Below are 25142 nucleotides of genomic sequence, written 5' to 3'. Positions count from 1 at the left end.
ATCAGGATATATACCCTCCGTTTTCTGTGTTGTTTTTCGGGCAGTGGGGTAGCCTAGTGGTTAAAGCATTCGCTTGGCATGCTGAAGGCCCGGGTTTGATTTCCCACATGGGTACAATGTGCTGGAATATTGCTAAAAGCAGGGTAAAACAATAATCACTCACTGTGTTGTTATGTCCTGATCTGTTCTAAAATGGTAATAGCTATGTACCTATTCTGGAGAATATGTGTGTGACATTTTCGTCTGCCACTGTCTAGATGTTGTGTATTGGTAAATAAAGTTCACACTCATAAGCATAATTACCAATTAAGTAACTTTTAATTCCATGTAATATTCTATTAATTGAAATGCACTGCTGACATCTAACTGTTTTCATAAACCTAATTTATATGTAAATATATTATGGTTTTGTCTCATGACTAGAAAAATCGGGAACAGTTCAAGTTCAACTACTTTGTATTGGTTAATCATTATGTAAATGATTTCTTTTGTCTCCACAGTTGAGTGATACATGCAAATGTCCTTTTTGCAAACTTTGGTTCATTGCTAGATAAAAGAGAATGCCATCAACTGATAAATATGTTTGATGATTTCTGAAATTGTTGAAGCTGTTGCATGGACCTTGCAAACAGATGTTCCCAGCTTCTGACATAAATTTACCTTCACTGTTGTACACTGCAGCTTTCTTTACTGTCCAGTCTGGAGGCCTATGTGAGCATATGGCTAGCAGTTCTTAGCAATATTACCAGTACACCTGTTTTTACAGCTCACCTGGACTGCAGGTCCAGGGAGTGTTGTCTGGTGTATCATCTGTAAAGTTCCTCTGTAACTATGGGATCATGCTCATACACATCAGTGATAACTCCCTAATCTGTTCTCACTGTTGTAATCTGATTTTAATGTGGCTGTCAATCTCATTTAGGGTAATTATTTTCAACATTATTTCTCAAATGGAACTCGACATGTACAGCCTGTATTTTGGTGTTTTATAAATATTGACAGGACATCCATGGCTCTGAAACTTTGAAACAGCTTACTTGTCTCTGATCGCCTTATTCTGTTTCTGCTCCAGTGACCATACTGCGATCAAATGACTGGACTTTTCCCTTGTTCGTAAACAAAAGCACTCACGCTGAAATAAGAACAGACTGGCCTATTGCAAGCCTGTCAGTGCGCTTTACCTTAACCTGCATCAGTATTAGGGCTGGGACGGGTAACTTGGGTACTCGGGTCGGGTGGGTACTGCGTAGGATCCGGGTACCCACAGGACTACCCGGACCAGTGGTTAGTCAAGTGATATATTGTTTGACAAAAATTATCGAAAACTCTATGGTGACACTAATGTTCGCATTTCTTTCAGACTATGCACCCATTCCTTCTGATTTTTCATATGGTTGAATAAAGATATAACTTAATTCAACTTCAGTGTATGAATGACCAGATTGTTTAATACATGTATCTAAATATGTTTTGCCAGGGGTATGCTAAAAATGTTCCCAATCGGACATTTTGAGGCATCCTGATGCCTACAGTGGGTCCCCGGGTAGGGTCGGGTAATAGGATGGGTAGTAAATTTGGACTGATAGAGCCCTAATCAGTATATAGCTATACAACTACAACTGCGACAGTGAGGTGACCATATCGCTAGCTCCCCACAGGGCTTCGGTGGACAGCTAAGACATGGAGGATAAAGATGCAAGTGGAAATAGGTTTTTAATGTTTTAAGATATTTTCTTAAAGAAAGTTAAACATTTCATGACGTATCTTTATCTAAATGTGTAGACATTTCCAAAATGAAAAACACATGAATAGACTAGCTGTGTATGATCTGACGACAATGTGACAGAGGTACTCTCTGGCCTCTAGGAATGGCATAACTTTATTGCTTGTGTTTTCACCGAAGTGGTAAACGTCTTGAGACCTGCATCACTTTGGGCTTTCCTCCCACATTAAGCTGACACGCCGCGATATAACTGGAATATTGTTAAAAGCGGTGTTAAACCCAACTCACTCACTCACTCTTCAGTCTGCCTCTATTAAAAAACAAGATCGAAGTCAGTTTACTCAGTGCAGCACTTGCATTATCAGCTTCATTGTATGGAGCTCTAGTTGTTTCAGTTTGAGAGTTGAATCAGACATGTGACGTTACACTCAGAAATTATTTCATGCATGATTTAAAAACACAGAATCATTGACGTAATGTCCCTTTAACCTTTATCTCTCACACTGCATCTCTGCTGGAGCAAAAGAAGATGAAGTCATGACAGCATAGTCTGTTCAATTCATTTTCATTGTTATCATCCTAAAAAGGTTTAATTAATTTTTTCTGAAATAGTTTCACAAGAAAGCTGAAACTTTGTGTGAATAGCTGTGGCTGTGAGTAGATTCGATCACTATTGACACTCAACTTCTGGTGTCATGTTGCTAAACTGTTGTTCACCAAATCCTGATATTGATATCACTTCCAATTCGGGTAAAAGTATAGGTTCAGTGCAATTGGATTGAACAAAGTCCCGTGCTCTATGTTCCTTCATTAGACCGACATATGCACTTCTGCTCTTATGTTGTCTGGTTTTTAAACCCAAATGTACATGTTACTCATGAAATCACTTGATACTGGTATAACACTATACAAATGATACAATTGTATACAAAAGTTACACAGAAAAAGTGGAATTATGCTTGGGACCTGGACAGTGAATTTGTCATTGCTTATTACAATCAAGGTAATGCTACCGTTTTCAAGTCTCAGGACTGTAGCAGTAAATGTGCACAAGTGTGAGTTTGTTGTATATGGCCACTCTCTGCAATGTTCCAGCTATGTGACCACTGTGCCTGAGTATTGCAAACAGTGATACAACCACTTTTCCAAATGACCCACTTTGATACCATCACTTTCAGATATGCCAGGAGGTATTGGTTAGTTATGACAGTAGTTTGGAAAATTCATCTCAAAGCAGGGCTAGGGCATATGTATATATAAACTTGGTGATAAAAGCAGAACGCATTTCAAGACACTAACCAGAAACATTTTAATGGGCATTTTTGTCAAGCCTTGACCTGCTCTGGATGTGCCAACTACAAACATTGTAGTGACCAAACATCAATGCTGGGCTGATGTATTTGGTGCAACAGATTGAGAACATCTCCATTTTGCAATATTGTTTACGACAGTTTAAGTTGAAGGCCAATCATGTTTGACAAGTAGCTTCAAAATTGTATCTATTTGTGGTATCTATTATCCTTTGCACAAAAGTTTAGCATTTTAAGGCTTCCTGTTTCTTTGCCAAAATTAGATTTTTAGGAATATTTTTAACAAAATCATGAATACCAAATTTCTGCTTCATCTGTCCAATTTCAAGAGATGTCTTGGAACTAAGAAAGAAACATCTAATTGAAAAGGTCCAATCAAGGTCAATTTGTAATATTGCAACGTATGTTTGTGTTAAATTCAGTCACAATACACACAATATCAAATTGTAGTTGCATTTTTAAATCATGGCAGGGTAATGAGTTTGTGGTCATGGCTGCCATGTTGAATATCAGATTCAATCTCATGTACATATTCAGGTCATCCTTGGTTAGACCAAATATGTCAATGTTTTGCTTCCAGTGGATTCAGAGAAGATGTTTACTGATGCCACTTGATGGTGATGTGGGGCACGGGTGGCCCAGTTGTCTGAGGCGCCACGATTAACTGTGCAGAGTTGCACCATACCTGTGCTCATGGGGTTCACCGAAGTGGTAAATGCCTGGGACCTACATCACATCACTTCGGGCTTTCCTCCCACATTAAGCTGACATGCCCTGATATAACTGGAATATTGTTAAAAGCGGTGTTAAACCAACTCACTCACTCATGATGCTGATGGAGCAGGTCATGACATGAGCTCTCTTCACTTTTGGGTAAAGTTTGAAGATGTTTAAGAATCTGTACAATCACAAAGAGGCCTGACCTTTGATCAGGACATATAGGACACAACATGCCTTGGATTTGTTCATGTCACAGATGATTATTGTCCAAGTTCTTTTAGAAATTGAGAAAATATTCAGATTGTCAGAAATTATCAAGCCTAATCTTCTCAGATATGACATCTGATATTTGGTTTAACCACAATGGGATTCACATTTCAGCATGGCATTTTTATGAATTATAGGTGTTTGGAATGGAAACAACAAATGTCTAGAGCGTCATAGTGATTAGACTGAATGTTTGTGTAGATACTAATGATACTACTTCTACTACTACTACTACTCCTACTACTCCTGAAGATGATGATTGATGATTTTGATGATTGATAATAATTTCATACTTCCCAGAGGCCTTCCCTCATATCCACTCAGTGGTTTATTATGTTGCAAACAATAAAATAAATCAACATCTGACAAACTGTTGTACTCAACTAAATGTAGTAGTAGTTTACATTTTTACCTCTCTCAAACAGACCACATAACAGCCATTTAATATATTATCCATTCAGAACTCATGCAACAGCCACATTTTAATTACTAAATTGCATTTCAATGATATAACTTTCAGTTCTATCAGAATTACTTCAATAACAGAGCCTTGGCACCAAGTTTGCTCAACAGGCCCAAAAGTCCCAGTGATGTAATGGCACGGCACTTTGTCCATTGTCTATCCATCCCTTTACCTAATCTCAGTTGAATGGCATGGCACTTTGTCCAATGTCTATCCATCCCTTTGCCTAATCTCAGTTGAATGGTACGGCACTTTGTCCATTGTCTATCCATCCCTTTACCTAATCTCAGTTGAATGGTACGGCACTTTGTCCATTGTCTATCCATCCCTTTACCTAATCTCAGTTGAATGGCACGGCACTTTGTTCATTGTCTATCCATCCCTTTACCTAATCTCAGTTGAATGGCATGGCACTTTGTCCAATGTCTATCCATCCCTTTACCTAATCTCAGTTGAATGGTACGGCACTTTGTCCATTGTCTATCCATCCCTTTACCTAATCTCAGTTGAATGGCACGGCACTTTGTCCATTGTCTATCCATCCCTTTACCTAATCTCAGTTGAATGGCACGGCACTTTGTCCATTGTCTATCCATCCCTTTACCTAATCTCAGTTGAATGGTACGGCACTTTGTCCATTGTCTATCCATCGCTTTACCTAATCTCAGTTGAATGGCATGGCACTTTGTTCATTGTCTATCCATCCCTTTACCTAATCTCAGTTGAATGGCACGGCACTTTGTCCATTGTCTATCCATCCCTTTACCTAATCTCAGTTGAATGGCACAGCACTTTGTCCATTGTCTATCCATCCCTTTACCTAATCTCAGTTGAATGGAACGGCACTTTGTCCATTGTCTATCCATCCCTTTACCTAATTTCAGTTGAATGGTACGGCACTTTGTCCATTGTCTATCCATCCCTTTACCTAATCTCAGTTGAATGGTACGGCACTTTGTCCATTGTCTATCCATCCCTTTACCTAATCTCAGTTGAATGGCTTGGCACTTTGTCCATTGTCTATCCATCCCTTTACCTAATCTCAGTTGAATGGCACGGCACTTTGTCCATTGTCTATCCATCCCTTTACCTAATCTCAGTTGAATGGCACGGCACTTTGTCCATTGTCTATCCATCCCTTTACCTAATCTCAGTTGAATGGTACGGCACTTTGTCCATTGTCTATCCATCGCTTTACCTAATCTCAGTTGAATGGCATGGCACTTTGTTCATTGTCTATCCATCCCTTTACCTAATCTCAGTTGAATGGCACGGCACTTTGTCCATTGTCTATCCATCCCTTTACCTAATCTCAGTTGAATGGCATGGCACTTTGTCCAATGTCTATCCATCCCTTTGCCTAATCTCAGTTGAATGGTACGGCACTTTGTCCATTGTCTATCCATCCCTTTACCTAATCTCAGTTGAATGGTACGGCACTTTGTCCATTGTCTATCCATCCCTTTACCTAATCTCAGTTGAATGGCACGGCACTTTGTTCATTGTCTATCCATCCCTTTACCTAATCTCAGTTGAATGGCATGGCACTTTGTCCAATGTCTATCCATCCCTTTACCTAATCTCAGTTGAATGGCATGGCACTTTGTCCAATGTCTATCCATCCCTTTGCCTAATCTCAGTTGAATGGTACGGCACTTTGTCCATTGTCTATCCATCCCTTTACCTAATCTCAGTTGAATGGTACGGCACTTTGTCCATTGTCTATCCATCCCTTTACCTAATCTCAGTTGAATGGCACGGCACTTTGTTCATTGTCTATCCATCCCTTTACCTAATCTCAGTTGAATGGCATGGCACTTTGTCCAATGTCTATCCATCCCTTTACCTAATCTCAGTTGAATGGTACGGCACTTTGTCCATTGTCTATCCATCCCTTTACCTAATCTCAGTTGAATGGCATGGCACTTTGTCCAATGTCTGTCCATCCCTTTACCTAATCTCAGTTGAATGGCTTGGCATGAAAGGAGTATGCCTGGCATAATCTGATAAATATTTGTTAAAGGCATTAAAATAAATAAATTAGGTGGTACTTGGGTGGTAAAATATATATACCGGTACTCTTTTTTTAAAAATATAAACAGCGAGGGAGCTGAAACTACATGATGATATGTGTAAGACCATGATATGACTTTGATATGTTCATGGCATGGAATTGACACATTTTATTATTTTTTAACATTTGATAATATTTTTCAATTGTAGAAAATGTTAAATCATAAGCTCTTTATAAGAAAACCCTTGTGATTGCATATATATATATATATACCACTAAAATATGCAATCACAAGGGTGATATATATATATATATATATAGTACAACAATGGAGATAAGATTTCACAATGACATTTTGATTAGGCTTTAGGTATGTTCTCAATTGAAACAAAACTATCACGTAATAACAAATATTCATGTTAAGTATCAATACTTTTTCTTGGTCAGTTTCTCAAAAGAAACAACTACTACAGTGAATGCAGATGATTCTTGCGAATACTCTACCTCAATTACATCATTGCCACAAATCCTATATTTTGGCTGCCATCACATCACACACAACTTTCAGATTTCAACTTGGGTCCCTTTAAATGTCAACTATACAACTAGTTGTTCCTCTTTCGCACATAGCAGCCCACAGCTCTTCTGTGTGTGAAGGCAGGAAAACCTCATTTAATTCCTGTATGTGCTGGAATCAACACATCTACATATTTCCAGACACTTAACTATTAGCCACACTATTCAATATGTTTCGGTACAAGTTTCTTAATCCTACTAATGTATTAGTAGTTTTATGGGCTTTGATTCCAAAGTATTCGTCGCTCTACCAACGGTCCAACAAAGCCAGCAGGGAAGCCATCTCATGGTTCTCTCATGGACCTTGCTGGTTATTCAGCCTCCTATTTCATTGTTAAGGAGTCAGCCTTACCAGGGCCCGGCTTCCATACAGACCACATGATCTTGGGACTTGCAAGCTACCGTTAAAGAGACAACACAGCCACTATACTGTGGATTACCAACCGTTAATGGGACTTGCCACAACACAGCATGACCTCTGAACAGGTGTTTTTGTTCCGCAATAGCCATTGACAGATATTGCCAAAGTAATGGGCACCGTTAGACATTACGTGGACCTGTTTAGCTACCTGGAGTCAAACCATTTAGATGACCAGGATACAACGGCCTCCCACATCCCTTCTGATTCTGAAATGCAAGTTGAGGAAGAAATTCAGGAAGTTGAGATTTCTTCACCACAGGAATTTGGCACTCCTTTATCCTTTGTTGATTTACTAGAAACACTCTACCATAACATGCCAAGCTTAACTCCCTGTACAGACCAGGCTATTCCATCACTATGTGGGAATATGCAGGCTGTCATACCAGGTGACATTCCATGTTCACCAGACTCTCCCATGGCTGTGGTATGCGCAAGGGATTATATGACCATGCCTCAGACATTCGTCAAAAACTTATGATGACAGACTGCTTCTTCCTAACTTAAAGAGAAGACTGTACCAGATACATGAGTCACCATTCCCTGAGACTCTAGAACTGGACCAAGATTTTCTCAAGTTATTGAAGAATCCAAGCATGAGATTCTACCTGCTAATTGCCTCAATGACCTATCCACCACCAACAAATACTCCATGGACATCAGCTCCTATTTTGTAGTGGAAGTTCATCACACCACTACGATCTACGATTACCCCCCATAAACTTTTCGCCAACCCTAGGTACTGTGGGCAGACATCATCCAAGCAACCAACTGGAAATTGATCATCTCCGATAATGTAGTCTCTCATGGCTACAAACTACACTTCTGTATCCGACCTCTTTTCACATCTCGACCCCGAGGCTGCAGATTTCATCTTCATCAACACATTATTGGAGAAAAGAGCCATATGCATACTCCAGGACAAGGACGTCAGCAAGGGCTTTCACTCTCCTGTATTCCTAGTACCGTAGAAGAATACCACTGAAGATTATCATCGACCACAATATCAGAGACAAGGATTTTTCAGACCTCCTCCAAAATTCCACATGGAATCTGTCCGGGAAGCTAAGATCTACAAGGAGTCAGGGACTCAGCATAGATCTTTCAGACGCCTATCTCCACGTGCCTATTCATCCCTTTTCTCAGAAATACCTCCAGTTTGCAGAGAATGGGCATTGCTACAAGTTCCAGGTCCGTCTCTTCAAAATCTTGATTGCTTGTAGTGTTGTACTCTTCAGGATGGCTATGGTGTATCTAATGGGTATCTCCTTTATAGCCACGGCAAATCTTTTTTTGCACGTCAATATGTCACATGCAGGTCATCTTCAAGGTCATTCCCTGAAAAAAAGGGTTTACCCTACTTGAAAAGGAATTCCTATAAGTCAATAAAACTTGGTCTTCCTTAGGCCGGGCCAAGATTGAAAAAGGTCATTAGTTACCATCATATAAGGTCAAGGTCACAGTGAAACTCATTCGTAACGTTTGCCATTTTCACTTACTTGACCTTTTCTGCAGATATTTGTAGTCGTTATATTATTGGACTGCAGAATTCAGCGTATCAGAAGCAGATGTAAGACCCCAAATGACTTGACTGTTGAATACATGGACATGATAGTAGCATGTGACATATTTTTGTTGTTACATTAAAATTCCACCAAGGAAAAACATAATTCCTTCGAATCTCTATTACAACATAACCAATATTCCTGAAAAAATCCTAAGATTTTCAACAGACGTCCTCTTCACTGTCAGCTATCCCAACCAGTTGTTAGGTAAACTGTACCTTGTGGAAAAGCCTTTACAAACGGCAGACAATGTCACTTCTTTTCAGTGTGTGCAAGGAACAACACTTGAATTTTGTTTCAGTTTATACTCGCACACGTTTTTTGTGTTAACATCAGTACTAAGTTAAATTCTTGAAGGGTTCAATGGTCATATACCTATTTGTTTGTTCCAATCACAGTTTATAACACATAGTTAGAATTTTGTAAACATATTTTGGGAACATGGAACATCTACCCATTGCTGTCCAGCCTCACAAATCACTTTACAATATATGCCCAAGCTTTTCCAACAAGGAACCAGACAGCCAAAACTACAGCAGGAGTCCTTTTAAAAAATATTATGGTTTACTACGGCTTTCCGTTTGGACTGCACTCAGATCCAGGAGCCATCTTCAAGAGCAACCTTATCAAGGACCTTTGTAAATTGGCTGGAATTGACAACAGTAGGACAACACCTTATCACCCAAATGGAATGACTGGAAGATACAGCTGCACTTTAATTGGTAGGCTTGGGTCCCTACAGCCATCCCAGAAGACTAACTGGAAGTCCTACATTGCACCACTTGTCCACGCCTACAACTCAACATGACATGGAAGGAAGACAGCCTTGTCTGCCTGTGGATGTAGCTTGTGGTATTGTGAACCACATATGATGTCATAGATCCGTGACTTGAGATGCATTATTTGTTTCGTACAAGATTAGCATGTAAAGTTTAGAAATAACGTGCAGCATATTGTGATAAGAATAAGGATGCTCTGTGGTAACTCTTGACTGATTATTAGTTTTGTCATTAATTGGTACCTATCAGAAACATATCTTCTTAACTTACATACTTCTCGAGATGTTTCTATGGTTCGCGTTCTTTTGGGTGGTGAGTATAGGATCTTCCAGAAGATGCATACAGAGCCATTGTTTCTTTGACTACAGGTTCTACCTACCCAGCCATGGGACATTGAAAGTATGGACAATGTTTTCCCTGCCAGGGAGAATGTAGCAGAATGTAAATATGGTGTATTTGAATTAATGTACTTTAAACTTTGGTAAATAGTTTCGTTAAGTATGGTAGCATCTCCTCTTCACTGTCAACTACAGGTGATAAGTTGTTCCCCTAATAGCACATACAGGTCTCCTGTATGCAAGGCATGAAAAAGTCATTTCTTTCCTATGTGTGCTAGGGGACACTTCTTCTTACAGGGCCTGTCTATAGCACTGGTTGTTTTCACACTTTAGACTTTTAGTTCAGTATTTCTAGTTAAATTAGTAATATATATTTTTCTGTATAAAATTTACTATCAGAAGCCATATACTTTTATTTATTTACTCTGGTGAATTTACCTGAATACACTTGGTTGAGTGCATGAGTGTGTGTCTCCCATGGTGTCAATGGCCTCTCCTTCCAATTATAATGGAGACCTTATCGATTACTTTGACACTATGGACACCATACACCAAGCAACGTAGCTTCCTGGGGTATGTCACATGGATTCTTATTCGGACGCTCTTGAAGATTTTTACTCCCCATCATTAGACTCAGTATTATGCTCCCGGACACACATTTGTGGAACTTATTGAAGAACTTTACCATGTGATGCCGATGTTACAGCCCTACTGAATTGTCTCTGATGCCAGAGTATGCAGGTTGCCACTCACCTTCTACGTCAAACAATGTCCACAAAACTTTACCCTGGCCTATTTATGCCTGTCAGATGATCAAGCATGCTTTGGAGAATTTACACAAATTGAAACATCACGATAACCTCCCCTGACCTAATCTCAAGGAAAGGCTTTACTAGATGCATGAGAGCCCATTTCCTGATTCTCCAGTACTTGATGACGAATTCCTCAAAGGTCACCTTACCTGCAACTCAGATCAAAGATGTCAACAACAACACATTCTTGCTCAGATTTGATCTTGTGCCGTCTCGAACTAGACAAAGAAAATGATGACTCAACCTATTACTCCTCCCAAGGTCTTCAATGACAGGTTGGGAAAGGTTATTGATGAAGTCCGTCAGGGCATCACTGAGCAGTTCCAAATGTCTACGATTAATCTGGCAGCCAAGGTTCATGGTCCTACCTCCTCCTCAAGGGCGTCCATGATGCTTGTTTCAGGGAACCTCCCTGGAAAGAGTTTGTTCCTTCTGGAAACCCAGTCATCGACCTGATAGATCCCGTCATATGTCAGACTCTTTTTGTTACCCAGATTATAAATGCTTAGGGTCTAGCAAAAGAGGCCTCCACGTCGCCCCAACCCCATTGACCTGGCTTTGTGTATGGATTATGATCATCGGCTCCCTCCATTTCAAATCAAGCTGACTCGGGATGGGATGCCCACATGGATGATCCAAGGATTATGGACACTGTTGAAAAAAATCACTCCACATAAATTGCCCGGAACTGAAGGTGATTTATCATGTTCTCAAGACCTGGAAAACATTGCTATCAATCCTCATAGCCACAGACAACACTACAGTAGTGGCGTATATCCAGAAACAAGGGGGAACCAAATCTGGAAACTATTCAATTATTTGCCTTAGCCAAATCCCACAATTGCCGGATGGCATGAGACGTATACCCAGGAAGTTCAACATTCTTGTGGACAGCCTTTCCCGCAGTGGATGTATTGCATCAACATATGGACACTTACATCAAGTCAACGCGCTATCTATGGACTAGATGCATTTCTTTGCTTATGCGTTTCCCCCCTTGTTCCCTCCTTGACAAGGTATAACAGGAAATAAACCTCTTGTATTGCATGATCAACCTGACCGCATCGTTTTGGCCAAGCAGACCATGGATCCGCTCCTGCTTCTCTCCACAGTGATCTTCTCTACACAGCCCAGGTCACTCATCTTTTACCGAAATCTGCAAGGTCTTCATCTCACTGCCTGGATGTTTTTGCACAGAAAATGTAGGCATCTGGATTCCCTCAATCTGCCTCGTCAGCTGTGGCTAAATCTTTGAGACCATCTAATTCTTCCGTCTTCTTTGACAACCATTTGGATAAGTTCGCGCACTGGAGCTTAAGTTGAGGAATAGTGGTGAATTTCCTCTTATATCTGTGCCAGGATAATCAATTTTGGCATGGCACCATAGAAGGTTATCGCTCAGTGCTTCACTCTGTTCTCCAACATGATGATCTCTGTATTATCTCTTGGAATATGTTCAAACGCCTAAGATCTTACCCAAATGGAATTTATCTGTCATCTTGTCAACTCTGCTCACTGATCCCTATGAACCACTTGGTTAAACCATCTTGCTTCACAAATCCAGAAAAGTGGCTTTCCTCCTTTCCTTTCCTCCAGAGTTTCAGAACTACATGCTTTGGATCCGTTACTCAAGCACTGAATTGGACTTCCATTACGTAATGTTCTCCTCTGGAATTTGTAGCCAAGAGTCAGACACCAGCAATATATACTATCCCTGCTCTACCGCCCACTGTTGACCATCCTGATCGACTACTATGTCCCATCCAGGCAGTTTGATATTATCTCGCTGCTATGGATCCACATCGCTGCTGCAGGAAACAACTTTTTATTTTCTAGAAACCTCATTCGAACAATATCACCGAGGTTACCGTGTGCTCTAGCAACGACCGAGCATCTTGGACATCAGTATCTCTGGAACAAGTTTGTGAAGATGCCAATGGGGATCGCACCCCACTTTCACTGGTTACTGCTTACGTGATGTTTGGGGGTATCCTTTCACTGGGCTCCACAGTAGTGGCACAAACTGTCCTCAAGCCATTGTTGTCACTCCTTCTACGGAAAAAGGGGGATGGGGATATGACATCAGCAGCAACAGAAGGTGAGTACCGGTACACATTTTCTGGATCACTAGCTACTGAGTGTAAGAGAACCAAGGGATATCTGTATCCAAATTAAGTTGGATGTTGCTAACAGACCGGAAGTGATGAAAGTGAAGAGAAATTAGACCGGAAGTGACATCATATCCTTAACTATGATAGACTGGAAGTGACATCAGAGTTATAAACTGGAGCAAATGATGAGTTAGGAGAGAACAAAAGACATCTTTTATTGAACATCAGCAAATATATTGGTAATTCAAGTGAAGGTATCAGATACATGTATTTGACGGATTCATTCATGTACTTGATTTCAAGTCCTCAAGAGGTGATTCCAAGGTAATTATCTCCCAAGGTTTTGAAACAGTAATATGAAATGGTATTACAGGCGGTTTATAGGATTACTGTCAACTATGCAGGAAGTGTACTGGAGGCAGAACCCTTCCCTCAGGTATTTTCTGGCAATGATGTAACAGAGGTAGATGGTTTGTTAGAATTATCAAAACCATAGTTACCATTCTTAATGATTCTAAAAATACTACCTCCCACCTCCCAAATCATCTGTCAGTAGTAGTTTGATGATTGGAAAGTAGTGACGTTTTTCCCGCCTTACAGACAGGAGAACTGTATTTGCTGTTAGGGGAATAACTTATCATGTGTAGTTGACAGTGAAGAGGAATTCTGTTGAAATCTGAAATTTTAGTTATAGTGTGATTGCATCCAGAATACATGATTTATGGCAATGATGTAATAGAGGTAATATTCTTAGAACTATTAACAATGACTATTGTTTTGATGTTAGCTGTCAAACAAATTTGTTTGTTTCCATCAATGGTGAAGAATATTCTCTGGGCATGGAAACTGAAGCTTATATGGTGTAGAAACAATGGTCCAGAGCAAAGAAATTTTAACTGTGAAAATGTATAACAATGTCCTCAGAGGCAGGAGAGCTCAGGAAGGTGCAACTTTATGAGGAGACCACAGTGTTCTTCCATCATGCCACAGCACTCACTTGCCCATTAGACCTGCCATCATTTCTTGTCAATTTGCATCCATCTGAGTTCACACTTTGCACAATCACACAATCAGTTTGCACTTACGAATAGTGATAAGCTGAATAGTTTCCAGTTGTATGTTGCCGGATGTTTGGGGGTTTGGTAGTGACAGAGAGTGCTGAGAATGGACAGATAGATGATCACCAGGGAAGACCTGACTGATCTTATCTTCAATTTTGGCATCAATGCACATATTATCAAGGCACAATTTCATGCAACCCATATTCCAACAGTTATAACAAATTTTAAAACTTATCCTATTTCACCCTATGCATTTCATCCTTATTCTTCTGATCCTTGTCTGGAAACATCCTAAAACAAAGTTTCCAGCTTCACCAAAACACCCCATGCATCCCCATGGCAACCACCCTAACAATCAGGTCATGCACCTGAATCCTGTGCAGCCTGATGTACATGATCTGATCACCTGACACCCTCTGCCTCATCATTCTCTTTATCTTCACCTCCATGTGGAGACGTGCTATATTCTAGAGAGAATACTTCCCCTTTATTTTCTCAAAATTTGGCCGGAGTTCAGTGTACTACTTGCAACATTATGGGCAAGGATCAGCAGAAACGTTCGGCCTACAAGAAGTGTCGCCACATATTTTCACTGGTGGTTCCACACAAATTATGTTGTGAATGTCGGAGGGGTTCATGGATACCAGCCTATGTGATGTACATGGCCCATGCTAATAGGAAACCTACATGAGTAGGACCGAAAATTTAATCCAAAGCAAATTCCAGGATGTCATGGACCACCCATCAGTTGGGATCAATTCCTGCTCTATGGCAGAGAAGTCTACTTACCTACTGTCCTTGGGAGGCACATCATAAAGTTCCTCCCATCATAAAGTGAGAATCTTCCAAATGCCATGGTCATCTCCCTACCTATTCGATAACAGGATTTAGGAGGTTGAGCAGGAAGTCACAAAGGAGACTCATGTCCAAGTATCAGTAGACCTCCTCTGACCTGTAACTCTTACACCAGTAGACGATCAGTTTGCAGCCAACTGGACCATCCTGGATAACCCCATTGTGTCCCAGAACCTCTGAGACGGGTACTGGCTGCCGCTCAACAACATACCTACAACGATGTCCACTCCATTCCAGAGGGTGTATCCAGCCAAACAGTTGATGACAGTACACGACACACTATGTATGTTGATATCCAAACATGCTCCAGAGTGTTTAGGCCCCAGTCTCAGAACTCCTACTCACTGATATTGTCCCCAGATTTGTCTCTCCGATTCCGGATCAAGAGGCGTGGGAGTATGACGCCCTGGCCATATCTTGGGAGATTCTCGATGCTTACACCTCTCTACTAACAGCGCTTCTACCACAGGTGATTCTGAAGGTCGTCGTCATGACTCAGCTACATCTGATTTTGATTGCACCTTACTGGCCAGCTCGCACCAGTTGGTTCACTGTGTTGTTAGACCTCACAAAGGGAAGTCATCATCCGCTTCCTTTTCGAAGAGATCTTCTCCTTCAACCTCACCCTAGCCTTCTACATCCATTGCTGGACATCCTACATATAGGCGTCTGGTTCACCTCCAAAAGTCATTAGCAGCAAAAGGGTACTCAAGGCGAGTAGCGAAGACCATTACTGAGGCTCATCGTACTTCGACCAAAGCTTTGTACAACCATAAATGGAAAGCCTTCGAGGGATACTGCTGTGGCAGGGGTATCACCTTTCCTACTACTGCTTCCCCACCGCAAATTGCAGAATATCTTCAGCATCTTCATTCTACCACGAAGCTTAAGGGCTTAACATTATCCACATACCTAGCAGCACTTAATTCGGTTGACGCTACTACAACGGGTGTGAAGATCTCTGTCGTTGCCGAATTCCAAGGTCTCAGTTCCTACAAACTCCAAACCAGTCATCCAGATTCCGTCCACCTAAATTGGATTTGAACGATATTCTTCATAACTTGACATCCCCAGAATACAAGCCTCTGGAAACTAAAGACTTCCAGCAGATCACTCTCAAAACAGTCTTCCTTCTAGCTTTAGCTACTACTACGAGGCCACTCCTTTGTTTATCATTGTACTTCAATGATGAGGCAAAAAACTCATCTGTAGAAACAATAGTCTTTCTCTATGAAGTCACTGTAAGGTGCGACCATTTTGGTGGTGTCCCAAACCCTTACCTGCTCACCTCTGCCTCGAGCAAGTGATGTCACAGTATTGGTTTGAAGATCATCTTTTGGATGTTGATCGTTATCACATCTTGCCTAAGCATACTTCTATCATGCAGTGGCATTGATAGCTTTGAATAAGATGCCAAGCAAATCCGCCTTTCGTCCTGGAGCATATGTGGGGGTTTGTCTTGTAGAGCCAATTGACTGGTTGAATAGGTTGACTACTTCAAAACCATGTGGTCGTCATGGAATGATGTCCTATGTGAAGACACACATCTCATGTTTTAACCGATGGTATTACATTGTGTCCTAGTAGTGAAATTGCAGTGATCCACCCTTAAAATCAGGAGTCTTTGTCACTCGGAAGACAATCTTAGAGTTGAAGCATGTTTAGCACCACCTTCCTTGTGTATATCTCAAAATTATATGATGAATACAGGCTAGGGAAGTCATCACGTGTCAGCTAACACAGTTCGTCGTCGTTTAAGAGTGGCGGGAATCAGATGTCATCATCCTTACGTCAGGAGCATCAATTATCATCATAGGACCCCTGTACACTGTTCTCTCAGTGTGTGACTGCTGTTCTGTACAGGGATGATTGATATTCTTCATAATCAGGTCAGACCTCAACCTCAACTCCAGGTCTTTCAGCAGGACAATGCTCCCCAGGAGGAGACATCTTCAGGAACTGGAAGCCTTTACTGTGTGGGAATGGAACAGGATTCCTCAATCTGTCTTCCAAAGATTTTTGACTCAATGAGATGGCAACGGAGGTCATACACACTATTGATTGACATGACTGACACCTGTCATTTTTCTGTTTGGGGGTACCCTGTTTTCAGGGTGGGGTGGGGGGAGGGGATTTTTTCAATATACAAGGATGGTTGTCCTAAAACAATGTGCATTTGTTACCAAATGCTTTTCATGGTCTTTTATGGTCTCAAAGTTATCCGCATAATATGTACAAGTTTTGCTTCTTTTGTGGTTGTATAGGATCTTGCAACTCAATGCTGAAGAAATGTGGCCTGCTAACGCCATTTTCACATTTTTTTTCCCACTCAAGGCTGCCAATCACCATAAACACCATTTCATCTATCCATGAGTACAAATAAAATGTAAAAAATATTAATCGCATGATAAAAAAATAGTTTTTTGTGTGCATGTCATTCAGACTGATCTGGTTTCTGTTTTTTCCCCCTCAACCGCCCAAATATCCCCTCCCTGTCATGCCTCCTCCCATTTTGCCCCCACTAGCCAAGATGGGCTCTAGATAAGCTTGTTATTGTGGCCAGCCGGTTAAAATAAATACAAACTAAGGCGGAGTTCAGATATTATCGAGGGGAAACTTCCACATCTAGAACTGTTCTACCAGCTGCACTATATCAGTAAAACAAAGTCAGCAGCTATAGCTTAACTGTATAACAAACTTAGCAAGGGAATTTTTTGTATTGCCATCTTTGATAATTTAAAGCAAACCTAACATTGGAATAACATTGATGTCAGAGTTCAAATATAATGAACTGTTGCCGGTCATTTTCAAACGCACACTTTGAATCTCTCAAATTGTGAACACATCTTCTTATGTTCTGCATTAATCATATTAAAAAGCACTGGCTAAGAAATGTTATGGTGTTAGCAAATGAAGTAAAATATCAAACAGAACACAATCAATTGTTTTATTTGACAAATATTGATCAACTGAATGGTAAGAACAGCCAGTAAGTGTAATGCTTAACAGAATAACAATTCCTACACAACAACAGCATAACAAGATGAAGGGGCTAGGAATAATAGAGAAACAAGAAATGTGAGCATGTCATGGAGAAATGTGTCACATTGGGATATTTGGATGGAAGTCATGTCCAGGACCCTCTTTAATTCTGTATATATTTAGTCAGCCTTACAGTCAGTGCAGATATGTTCTACAGTCACAGTAGATGCCTTACAATCTGTCTGATGATGCCTTACAGTCAGTGTAGATGCCTTACAGTCAGTCAGTGTAGATGCCTTACAGTCAGTCAGTGTAGATGCCTTACATTCAGTGACGATGCCTTTGTCAGTGTAGATGCCTTGCAGTCAGTGACGATGCCTTACAGTCAGTGTAGATGCCTTGCAGTCAGTGACGATGCCTTGCAGTCAGTGACGATGCCTTACAGTCAGTGTAGATGCCTTGCAGTCAGTGACGATGCCTTACAGTCAGTGTAGATGCCTTACAGTCAGTGTAGATGCCTTACAGTCAGTGACGATGCCTTACAGTCAGTGTAGAAGCCTTTGTCAGTGTAGATGCCTTTAGCAGGGTTCATGCTTTTGTGTTGATGTCTGACACTCTCTGTTGATGCCTTTATATTTAGTTCCAAGCCCTACAATAGGGGTTAATGCCTTACAGTCAGTGTTCATTTCGTACACTACATTTCTACACTATTGATATAACACCTTATTCAGTCTGTCTTTCATGAATCTGTGTGTTTTCCCCCAAGAACAGCCTGCTTAATGCCTTAAGTTAACTGTACATTCATCGTTTATGAGCCGCATGACTCCCATCCATGCATTCCCAACTGAAGCACTGTGTCATATTGATGCATGCTGATGTCCATCCATATGTGTCTGCCAGTAGTCTACAGCTGAAAAATATCCCAGTTTGATTGACATCCTCTACTGTTTTATGTAAGAGAAATGTACAAACAAACAAGGAGATATTGTCTGTATCACATGATTGTGAATGCTAGGAAAACAACAATTAGTTAAACGTCTCATAAATTCATACTTCAGGGTGATACATATTTAAAACATCATGATAATTCCACACTCAGTCTAGAAAACCTCCCTTTTCTCTTCCTGGAAACTTATGGTCTTGTGGGATCTGTTCTGAAATCAGATCACCTCTATGTCCTTCTGAACTGTGTTACATTGATTTTACTGCATTGTCACAGTGCAGAATCTGATACGGCCCACTTCATGACAACCCTGGAAGCAACTATAACAAAACCCATGGGCGTTTGTCTCCCCAAAAGTCTGTGGTGCACCTTGGGTTGTTTTTCCATTTCTCACAATAAACATAACCTAATACAGATGTTCTATTTAGGATGTGTAAATACCAGTTCTACTTTGGTTGAATATCTGTTTAAAAAAAAGGTACTTGCAATCTCACCACTCTTACTCTACACACATAGCTTTCATTGATATTGTGAAAATTAACTTTTATAATCCCATCAATGACAACGAGAAGGAAAGTTGATGTTTCTAGACTGAATATGCTCAATAAGAAATTCAAATGATAAAAGTGTTAACAAGTAATAGGACTCAAACTCAACAGGTAACAATGTAGTCAGAGTAATCTGGCAGTTGCATCATTTCTACATATCTACACATAGTATGTATATAAACATCCTTCAAAGTGAATGTAGCTTGTCTAGGAGTGGTAAGAGCATCTTACAGAAGCATTACATAAAATTATTAAAAACATGCATTTAATAAATGTGACCTGTTCCATGAAATGGGGCTACAACTTGTCAACTCAAAAATATTGTTTCACATTTTGGGTAAAGCCAATTATCACAAAACAATATTTTCAGATTTGTGTGACAGATATTTTATAAAAGGACCAGTAAATGAAACTGACTGTTGGCATGTAAAATAGAAATAGTTTTAGTTTGGTATCTGTATTTTGATCAGGAAATTAATACCAACAAGGTGTGTTGCTTACTATAATCATACTTCTAATAATTTGAAAAGGATTAAAAGTATGTAGTAATTTATCTCAAACCCTTAAGACATTAGAAGTTCCATCACATGTGGGTTGAACTACCATTAAAAACAGAAATATAGTCACTGCAGCTCTGTATGTGTTTCGGGCAACAAGCTGTCAACACATGGAGCCATGTTATCCTAATGTGAGCCACACGCTATCACAGCAAAGGTATTGGCACAGTGAGACCGGCACAGTTGAGCATATACACATTCACATCAACTACAGACATGAAATACAGTAAATAAGGTGACAGAAAAACAAACCCCCACACACTTTGGAGAAGATTATTACAGCAACAGACAAAGAAGACAAAAATAGAGGTCCAAGAAAATTAAAATTTTGACGTTCTTGTTGCACAACATTTTCCAGAACGATATGTAAAAAAATAAAATTGCATCTTTTAGTTTCTGCCATGTTCTAGTTGTACATCGATCAGCAGTGCTAAGTTCTAAAGGACTGTTGAAAATGCTAGAGAAATGCTTTTCTGGATTCATTTAATAAATATCAATCATAGGCCTATGCATATATCATAGTAATGCAAATCCACCTAATTTAGTCTATCCTAACTGACACTGTGATTAGCCTAAATAGGTACTTGAATAGGTAAAGTGATAATAAATATTTGTGTGTTGTCATTGCATACATGAAGGGCCTTAGCCTGAGGTAATTACCTGTCCCCCGCTGATGACCTCACACCGGCCCATGTATTTGCACAGACCACATTATGATGATTATAACAGTCAGAGAATATGTGCATATTCCTTTCCCTCATTGGACTTATACTCAATATGTGAAAAGCAACCTTCTGTGAAACCATTTTTTATCAGACAAAAATAATTTTTCTAGCATTTCAGACAGTATTTTATGTATGATCTTGTTGCAAAACATTTTTTCAGAATGGTATTAAAATTGCATCTTCTAATTTCTGCCATGCCATGGCTGAAGTAACTGGCATGTTCTAGGAATATTGTTGACTCCTCAAAAAGGAAACATTACACCAGTTTACTATAGAAGTACTAATTCATCTATGTTGTTAGATTTATCATACTGTTGCTCTTCGTAAACATTTCCTGGAATGTGTTCACCCTTAAATGGAACAGGTCACATATGAATGCAAGATGGCCTCAAGATGCTCATACCTGGTTGTATATACTCAAAATAATACATCTTTGTGGAAATGTCAAAAATATTTCCATAACATATGACAAGAAGTTTCATGGACATCTAAGCTTTAAAGTTTGATATTTGCAAGTGTAAGCAAAAAAATATACATTGTAAGCAGTGTTTGAAACAAAAACAGTTTGCCAGGCTGCCATCAGGACCCATAGACTTAAGAAGCTGCAGGACTAAACTCTTTGGGTCCCCATTTAAAAAACCCTGAAGCTTATACAGATAAATCAACACTTAAATTTACTGTAGGCCATAAGGACCATACAAATGTGAAACTACTGGCAGGTGCTTATTTGGAACATTGATTGTAAGATATATGCTGTTTAACTGCAGTGACCATTCTAGCTTCATGGTGTGTTGCAACTTCAAGGCAACTAGTAAGCAAGGAATATCGATGTGTAGCAGCTTAAATAAAATGTCCTGAATTAAGCAGCTGTTGTCTTTCATCATGCATTGCAGTTTGCCTCAATAAATACAATTAGCTAAACTAGAGTGTTTGCATCACAGAAGTACACCTGAAGGTCTACCTGAAGCCTCTACAGGGAATTGGAATGTCTTGGTAAAATAGAATTATGTCCTAGGTCTTGATGTCAAATTTAAGAAAAGATAAAACTTAAAACATTACATTTACTTGTACAGTCGATTCTCATAAGTGTGGCTGTGCCAAAATACCTACTGATCTGGAATATTGCTTGTCCCACCCTAGTGATTCCAACAGTTTTTTTTTTATCTACAACAACCATATATTATCATATTATTAGACCTGTTGATAAAATAAACAAAGAGAATTTATGCTTAACAATTGTACATTCTGATAACAATTAATTCCTTATATAAATACATACTGCTTACAGCAATGCGCAATCAGTGACAACAAGGGAGTGTAACGTGTGTGTGGTGATCCAGGTGCAGTCAGTAGCTATCAGTCACTGCATTGTTCTTCAATATTTTCCAGTCGAGTTAAACGATCAAATTTTCTATGGATAGTGAGTCAGTGTTCCAGAACATCTATCTATAGATAAATACATGTGATGTGTGTGTGAGTCAATGGGTGGGGCTTAACACAGCTTGAACAGTAGTTTACTTATATTCAGGTATGTCCTCTGAATGGAACGTCCTAAGTGATGTAGGTCTTAGACATTTACCTCAATAGTAAAACCCATGGGTATAGTGGTGACAAACCTAGAAACATAATCAGGATGAAACCAGGTTTCTAACCCATGATACGATTCAGGTACACCTAGGGGATGCAACTCTTCACAGCAAATTCCAGTGTCTTCCAGTGTACAACGGGGCCATCCATGCCCCATATAGAAAGTTTCTAGTAGTCCAGGTTATCAAATTATGTGGATCCTACTTATTGAGAGTAGACTGTACTCAGTTTCCAATCCTATACAAAGTAACTATCTTTGGCAAAACATTGTGGCCTTAGAAATATATCAGAGAAATTATATTAATGTACATAAACATTGAGTAAACAGGTCGACATGGAATCATATTTTTACATGAAGAGTATAACATAACCAAGTTTGGATCACTCAGATCAACACGTTCCATGGACATTATTTGTCATCAGTATGAACACTGTAAGGGGTTGTACTTCGATGCAGACATTGAGAATGGGGACAAAAAACAACTACCTGACTACATGCTTTGTACATTTATACAATATAGAGTGGGAATGCTTTGACAAGTTCCTCTGTGCAATGTCTAAATTATGTGGATCTATATAAGTCAACAAATCTTTATCCTCTGTGAACAGATTTGATATCTGTGCACACTCAATCAAGGGTACAATGATTTTGGAAAAAAAAGAAAATACATTTCTCAACAATGCTTTTAAATACATGATGTACATGACTGCATTAATGGGATGATATTTATTTTGTTTTGGAACAAGTACAAATTAACAGCTTCCAGTTTACTATTTCAAGTAATGTATTCTTATTCACTCGAGGATATTTAAAAAATAAATTCTGTGTTTTATGACATCTAAAATTGATGTGTTGTAAGGTCCTGGTGAAGTGTTATCATAGTGTAAATTAGTACAATGATCAAAGACTTAACTTATCAAAGCACATATTGAATTACATATTTTGATTGAAACAAGTTGAATGTGTAAATTAATTTAATAATGCATTTAAGTGAAATACTGAGACTGTCTTGGTTCTGATTCAGTACTGATACGTTCCTTACAAGGCATAAGGTCAGGAACTCTTTTGGCACAAATGGTCAATAAAGTACATTCTCTAATCCTTGATTGAGTGTGACAACTAAACAATCTGAACTCCTGCAAACTGTACACAGCTGTTAATCTTTATACATGATATGACATTTTGTCACGCACTTCACAGAAGATATAGGTGGCAAGGAGACAGACAACAACAATATTAAGATGTTATTGCACAGACTTGGGTGGTGTTCCCAACATTGTATAGTTGATGTGGGTGAGCAGTGATGCTGCTGTAACCAAGGACCTCTCACAAGGTGAGTTCACATCTCAGAAAATTACGACATCTTCAGAACAGCATCTCTGTACTTAGGTTCAAAAATCTCCCTCCTTCTTTAATACATTTGAACAATTACAACTGACAAGAATCCAAGTGACTATTGTGTGTTCTACTGCTGTGATATTTCTGACGTTGGCTGGAACTAAGGGTTCAAGGTCTCTACAACCTACTTGTGAGTCACTGCTTTTGGAAATAGAATATAACTGTGTAGATCATGTGATGTGAACCAAACTCACAACTGCTACATGTAAACGGTTCCACCTATTCAGAAACATCATTCTTATTGTCATGACAACACTTTATGCACCAATGCAGCCAATCAGATGCCAGTTTTCATTATTTCAACCAATCAGTTCCAAAGCATATGCCAATAACTGATACCATGCTGATTGTGGTAAAATTGCCAAAGCATACACAGATGCACTGGTTGAAAATGCTATAGCAAGTTTACAATCACAGTTGTATTCAACCAATCACAGACAGCTTTCTCTTCAAATCAACCACTCTCATACATTGCTCACTGATTTAATTGGTCCAGATTAAGTTCAAATGCCTGAGATCCATCCAATGAAAGGTCAATGGCACCTTTCAGTCATCCAGCCACAATCCAGTATTGAATTGATTGACTAAAGGCTACCAGAAATCTTCTAGACTGCAGTAGCCTTCAGCCAATCAACTGATTGCTGGTAAGTGACCAGTTATCAAGCTCCAAACATTTTCTTGACTGTGTAGCCAGGCATGGAGTAGAAGAAGAGGACCAGTATGGCAGACAGAAGGAGAACGATGAACACCTTCAAGATGACCCACTTGTAGTTGTGCCACAAAATGTAGCGGATGGACTTGAGTGGATTGAGGAACCAGATAAAGGATGAGTCAGGTCGGCTGAAAGAAGAAACATATTTTACATTCAAATGTAAATTTCTACAAAATTCACCTCAGGCAATTTATCAACATATGTATTTATTAACATACAATAACTAGATTTCAAGTGATTCCGTCGCATTTGTTTTGTTAACCATGTAAAAGGTTTTGGCATTAATGTTTCATTAATATAAAAAAAAATATGGCTGCGCCCACTAATGGACTACTGCTTCCTGATTGGCTGATTATAGAATGGGTGGGTCTTTTGTTGCATTATTGCGCTGAACGATGTCACTTATTTCATATTGTTGTCTATATCATTTATGTGTGTTAATGAATAAATAAGCAGTCTGTGAAGTCATTATTGCTGTTTAATTATATTATATATATTATTTACTTATAAAAAGTAAATAAGGATGTGTCTATGGAGGTTAAACGTAAAAACTGGTGTCCAGATTTACACAGTATACACATTAATACCCCCAAATCACAAAAAATATTGTGAAGTCAATTCTTTATTAACCATATTGAAATTTGGATTGATACTTTAAATCTAACATTTAAAGTTAC

The 25142-nt window shown here is 39.4% G+C and overlaps 1 protein-coding gene across 8 annotated transcripts in view; it reads right to left on the bottom strand.

Moving 5' to 3' along the window:
* Positions 1-20706: 20706 nt before the first annotated feature.
* Positions 20707-25142, bottom strand: part of LOC139480297 (otoferlin-like) — a 216407-nt gene continuing 211971 nt past the window's right edge. For all 8 annotated transcript variants that reach the window (XM_071263348.1, XM_071263351.1, XM_071263354.1 and 5 more), the window contains one exon: positions 20707-24593. In XM_071263348.1, coding sequence (XP_071119449.1) covers positions 24413-24593 — 181 coding nt within the window. In that variant the 3' untranslated portion in view covers positions 20707-24412. The remainder of the gene's footprint in view (positions 24594-25142) is intronic.

The sequence above is a fragment of the Haliotis cracherodii genome, unplaced genomic scaffold (genome assembly GCF_022045235.1).
Source record: "Haliotis cracherodii isolate W230 unplaced genomic scaffold, xgHalCrac1.p SCAF_4, whole genome shotgun sequence".
Classification (NCBI taxonomy): Eukaryota; Metazoa; Mollusca; class Gastropoda; order Lepetellida; family Haliotidae; genus Haliotis; species Haliotis cracherodii.
This window is presented reverse-complemented; position numbering and strand designations above follow the sequence as displayed.